This window comes from Saccostrea cucullata, unplaced genomic scaffold (assembly GCF_032062105.1).
Source record: "Saccostrea cucullata isolate Sc308-1 unplaced genomic scaffold, CSIRO_AGI_Scuc_v1 ctg22611, whole genome shotgun sequence".
In the NCBI taxonomy this organism is placed as follows: Eukaryota; Metazoa; Mollusca; class Bivalvia; order Ostreida; family Ostreidae; genus Saccostrea; species Saccostrea cuccullata.
The window spans coordinates 1-5,864 of record NW_026933593.1 but is presented as its reverse complement, the minus strand read 5'-3'; the positions used below and the strand labels follow the sequence as shown (position 1 = coordinate 5,864).

General features: G+C 30.4%; 1 protein-coding gene across 1 annotated transcript; it reads left to right on the top strand.

Moving 5' to 3' along the window:
• Positions 1–834: 834 nt before the first annotated feature.
• LOC134238707 (ATP-dependent RNA helicase DDX1-like) lies at positions 835–4,332 on the top strand (the record flags this gene model as incomplete). Its single annotated transcript, XM_062720825.1, has 10 exons — positions 835–936; positions 1,214–1,243; positions 1,372–1,462; positions 1,922–1,978; positions 2,388–2,474; positions 2,827–2,987; positions 3,100–3,172; positions 3,324–3,400; positions 3,773–3,826; positions 4,150–4,332. Coding segments are annotated over exons 1-10 (915 nt in total), but the record flags the coding sequence as incomplete, so codon positions are not given.
• Positions 4,333–5,864: the final 1,532 nt, after the last annotated feature.

Sequence of the window (5,864 nt, the reverse complement as noted above, 5' to 3'; positions counted from 1 at the left end):
TAAATTATTATAATTCATATTTTGTAAATGAACCATAAAAGGGTGTTGATGGTCCCCAAAAGTTTTTACTATTGATAAATAGTGAGTTTGTCATTCAATTCAGTTAGCAATATTCGAAAATCAACCTAGAATGCTGCCTCAGGTTTGAGGTGGAGAATTCCTAGTTTTTGTAATGGTGCTGGTTATGATGTTTTCCTGGCACGTAAAATATCAAAATGGTGAAAAAAAGCCTGGAAAACGTCAGATATTTTGAACTATTATGAAACATGACTGTTAATTTCTTGTTATTAGATGCTTTTTGTTTTACTATATGCATGGTCATTTGTTACTAATTCTGCATTACCCTATCTTGACGGTTTACCTCAAGAAAAGTTGGATGAAAAATTTATTGATATTATTTTGGTGTTGTTGCATTTAAACAAGCTATGTACGTAATATTTGACTATCATGACCTTCCAAAGAAGGTAAATTGTCATTTTGTACAATACCTTAAGCATAAGTTATCTTGATTTGATAAAGAAAATAACCATGTGCTTCCCTTTCCAGTTTTTCTGTTTTAAATTTTCATATTGACAGTTACACTGCTGGTCATATAAAAAAAATACCATGGTTCATTTACATACACTGTCATTTATTTTATCGAACAATTTTACCCATGATAGAATATAATGAGGTAGCTGCCCATGAATTCACTTTAGAAGGAAATTGTATTTTTTGCATCAAAATTTGATCTCTGTGATCATGGGTGAAACTATAGTACACTGTTTTAAATTTGCCTAAAGTCCACTATAAATCTACATGTGTGTCAAGTGTTAAAGAACAAATTAAGTCAAAATGGCGAGAGTATTTGCAAGTTTTCTTTGTCATTTCAGTTTGCCCACAGATGTGCAGGCTGAAGCCATTCCAATGATCCTGGGAGGAGGGGATGTTTTAATGGTACGTCATCAGTATTACACACACTACTACATGTATAGAAACTCCCCCCAAAAATTTTGCACTTTTATTTAAACTGTTAATGGAATTCTTCTTCTATTGACAGCAGACTGATCACAAACACAAAGAAAAAGAAACTGGCCTTTTAAACAAATGAGAATAAAGACCTATTGTAATAAAATAGCTCATTCACATATTAATTTATAAGCACACAAGGGAATTCTTACTAATCTTAAAGTTTCTAATAATAATTTTATCCAACTGAATTTATATTTGACAGGCAGCAGAAACTGGAAGTGGAAAAACAGGGGTAAGGAATGATATCAGGAAATTAAAAACCAAGCTTAAATTTTTCTCTCTTTTTGAGAAGTATATTGACCTTTCGCATTTTGAAACAAAATTTCCATTAGGTAAGATGAAATTATTATTATATTTTAGGCATTTTGTCTGCCAATCATCCAGATTGTGTACGAGACACTTCGAGACCAACAGGAAGGAAAAGGGAGCAAACTCTCCTCACACCATGCTGGTAATGATCAAAATAAAAAGGATGAATTTGTTTATTTGATTAATTGTTTTCATTTCACTGGTAAATCCCACTCTGTTATGCATAAAGTAGTGGGCGAAGGGGTAGGGTGGAAATCTTCCTATGCTAATGTATTCATAAGAAAATTGGAACTTTTCCCTTAAACCCCTTCACCACACAATAACATTTCTTGAAACAATTTTTGCTCGTCAAAGATTTTTTGGTAAATTGTCTTGTCTTCAAAAAAAAAAACGTATAATGCAGAAATATCAGATGATATCAAAGTAATATTTTATTACAGATAATGTAAGACTTTGTATTTTCCCATATTTTGTAGATATTTTAGTCTAAAACTGTATAAGAAGAAAATTTGCTGGGGAAGATGTTTTACAGTTATTTTAACTGGATATAAATTGGATATGTTATTTGAATAAAGTTGATATGTATTTTGCATATTTTTAGGTCATTCATCTAGTGCACATTGGAAGATGAATCCATATGACAGGGGTGATGCCATGGGTAGGAATTCATATTTCATTTAATGTTAAATTCATATATGTACTCTGACTACAATTTATTTTCTTTATCTCAGATCAAGGAAAACTTTGAGGTACAAAAGTTTGAGGTTAAAATACTGAATGAAAAAGGGTTGGGACTTTTCAATCACTTTGACCTATCCACAGTATTTGAGATATATGGGTATCTGAGATACTGAAGTATTGCTGTTTATTAAATATATATTCTTGTTCTTGATAATTTTTACTCCTACATTCTACCTCTAATGGTATCCTTGAAGCACAAATATAAGATTTGTGGAAAAAATCTTGTAAACATTGTTTAAAACTCGATATATAGTTATGGTTTCCTTATGAGCTAGAGTTTGATGTGTGAGAGTTGCTGGTTCATATTTGATATTTTCTTTACCCAGCAATTGATCCAGAGGGACTGTTATGTCAGGCCAGAGATCCCCAGGGCTGGCACGGCACCAGGAGTAACAAAGCCGTGGTGGGGGGAGGTAAGGTGTTACATAGAAATGTACTGGTACTACTAGCAAGTAGAGGGAATTCAAGTTTCAAACGACAAAGTTTCGTAAAATACAGTTGTTGAAGATTTTTTTTCTCTGAAGTAATTCAATCGATTTAAAGATGTAGTTAAACGATAAATAAAAGTTTATGTTAGTAAAAAAAATATGGATTTAAGAAAAATTAACTCAAATATTGTGAAAAGGAATTTTGTATATAGAGGCGAAACTAATCCAGAGCAATAACAGTGATTTAGTATTAAAATAAAAGAGTAGGACCTGCATTCTATCATTAAAAGAAAAACGAAAATGTTAAATTGTAGCAATTTCCTTGTAAATTTTACAGGGAAGTACTATTATGAGGCCACAGTAACAGATGAGGGTTTATGTCGAGTGGGCTGGTCCACAGATAAGGCTACTCTGGAACTGGGTATAGACAAGTTTGGATTCGGATTTGGGGGGACTGGAAAGAAGTCCTGGGGCAAGCAGTTTGATAGTTATGGAGAGGTGAGAGGTCAAGCCAAATAATTATGCCAATGGCTGTGCAAGATTCTAAAGCATTAGTGCCACCATTTGGTATAAAAAAAGAAGAAAAATATACAAATGTTGTTTTATTCAGGCTTATGGAATCAACGACACCATTGGTTGTTATCTGGATTTAGACAAATTGGAAATCAAGTGGTCAAAAAATGGTAAGAGTAACACAATAAAAATTTGTGAATTTTTCAGTTATAGTATAAAATTTTAGGATTTAATGAAAGTCTCATGATATGAATTAATTTTCCAATTAAATGCCCTGACTTCATAAATATCAAATAAAACGATTCCAAAAATATTTTTCAGGAGTGGATTTTGGTAAAGCTTATGACATCCAAGCACATCTTAAAAATGAGAAGTTCTATGCTGCTGTTACTCTAAAGGTATGGAATTTATGATGCCAAATAATTTATAATGCATAAATGATTTATTTTTTCCACAAAAAAAAATTCTATTTTGTTTCAAAAAGAATTTATAAATATTAGGTCCAATCACCCTCCTATTATAAGAGGAAAAAACTTCAGTTTGGATAAATGACATTTCTATATAACATTGTCAAATTAATAGGCCAATTCTATTCAAACTTTGCCCTGCTGATATATGGAAATTGTTTACATTTTAATTATTAAATCAGATTTAATTTCTTTCGGGAAATAATTCGCAATTAAACAAAATGTTAATGTCTTTTTTTTTTATTTTCTCCTGGTATTTTCTTTCATATTCTGATTTTAGATATGTCTTAATGATTATTGTAGAATGCTGAAATGAAGTTCAACTTTGGAAATACTCCATTCAAATATCCACCCAAGGTAAGAAAAGGCTACTTTTTGAAAGGAACATTGAACTAATGCTAACTACCTGTAACTTTTTGTGGTTAATTTTTTTATGGAATTTTGGAAGCATTCAAATAATCTAAAGAATACTGGTATTTTTTTTATCGACACAGTAACAGCTTAAAATAGAGTTAAAAATTGTGAAAATTTCAAAAATTTACTGCTTTTAAGTCTCTCAGGCCTCAAAAGTTACTTGTTCTTAAAATGCTAGAGATAGATTCACAAGTAATGCAAGATCTTGTCCAAATTTTAGTTATTCACAAAAATGTTTAAAATTTTCATTGTAATTATTTTTTCAGGGTGGATTTATTGCAGTATGTAATGCAGCCTCTGAGCATGTTGTGCAGTCCAGGATTGTAGGTATGTTTGTCATTTCTTTATACATTTCTATTTATTATTTCAACTATCTGGGTCACACAGTTGATGTTGATGTACTCTTATCCTTGAGTTTTGTGCATACTGCATTGCCTTCTATCAAACTCGTATGTATTTCAAATATACCGGGGTACTTCACACAATGTACCAGCGAAAAGTAGATAGGTTAATCAAAATATGAAAGGCATTTTTCTAAATTATGAAACTGAAGTTGCATGCCCCAGGATAGGGCAAAGTTTGAATATGTGTTAAAGCTCAAAGACTCCTTACAGTTTTACAGTTGGATATTCATGTAGTACATAAATTGTTTATATAATAAGATTTATCATGAAAAATTTTATTTCTCTTAAAGATGTGAAATTTATGCCCCTTTGTTCATGCTCAAGAATGGAGGTTAATGATTAAAACTTTAAACATCAAACAAATAAACTTTAAAATAATAGCATGGTTACAAATTCTAAAGTAAGAACAAATTTCACAGTCATTTTCAACAAATAATTATGAAGTTTATAGTATATCTGACATATCTTATAAGACAAAATAAGGGAAACCCATTTTCCTTCAATTGAAAAGTTTTAAGGGGTTGGGGGGGCATATGTCAGCTATTAAAGGGATAATACAGTACAGGTTTTCTGCAATTAAAATTAACTTAATTATCCCAACTATAATGTAGTCATCATTAAAAAGCTACCAAAGTGTTTTTTTGACTTTGGTCCATTTTTTACTGAGATCTTAGGTTATAATAAATCTATATTAGCTATTATGAAGAAAAAATGCATCCCGTTTTAAGTATTTTTTTAGGAAATTCAAGACTAGAGAGAGATAAATAAAATTTATTTCCATAGAGTGAATGTTTTTATGAATACATTCAATTTGATAAATATAAGACTTTTCCCGAGGAATTAAATTTATCAGTTCTGAAGTGTTGCTCTCTCTGATATGAACAATAACATTTACTGCATTAGATGTAGAGTGTATAGGAAAAACAGTTTACTAAAGTTCAGATTTGTTTATCTTTTATTTTACAAGTGCTTTTAAAGAAGTTATCATCTGGCAGAGAATAAGATTTTATAATGAGTTCATTATTTTGTGGAGTAGGGTACTGCGATTTTTTTCAACATTTTTCAAACAGATGTAAATGAAAAACAAACCATTTTTTGCCCAAAAGTTAAAATAACATTGGTGAGTTTAATAAAATTTTGAAAAAATGTTTCCTAACTAAGCACAAGTATAATTGCTAAATAATATATAAATTCTTAAAAGTCTATATTATATATTTTAATTGTAGAATTGAATAAGAGATCAATATGCAACATAAGATATGTATTTTTTTAGTTGATAAGACTACACAAAATAATAATTGCTGCGCTTCAAGTGCTAGCAATACATTATCCAATTTTTGGAATGCATTCTCGGCTTCAAGGTCGGGATTCTGGAAAAGGCTTTTAAATTAGCAATTGTGACTAAGTAGACTGTACGATAACAATTTCGTTGTGTCATTAAATAACACTGGCCTTTTCTGTTTGATTCTGAAGTTTGTGTATTTATTGTGTAACTTACACTTTAAAGTTAACTACACAACAAAAACTTATATAAACTCATATAATGCCAATATTCTAGACATTTAGCTTTAGAAAGC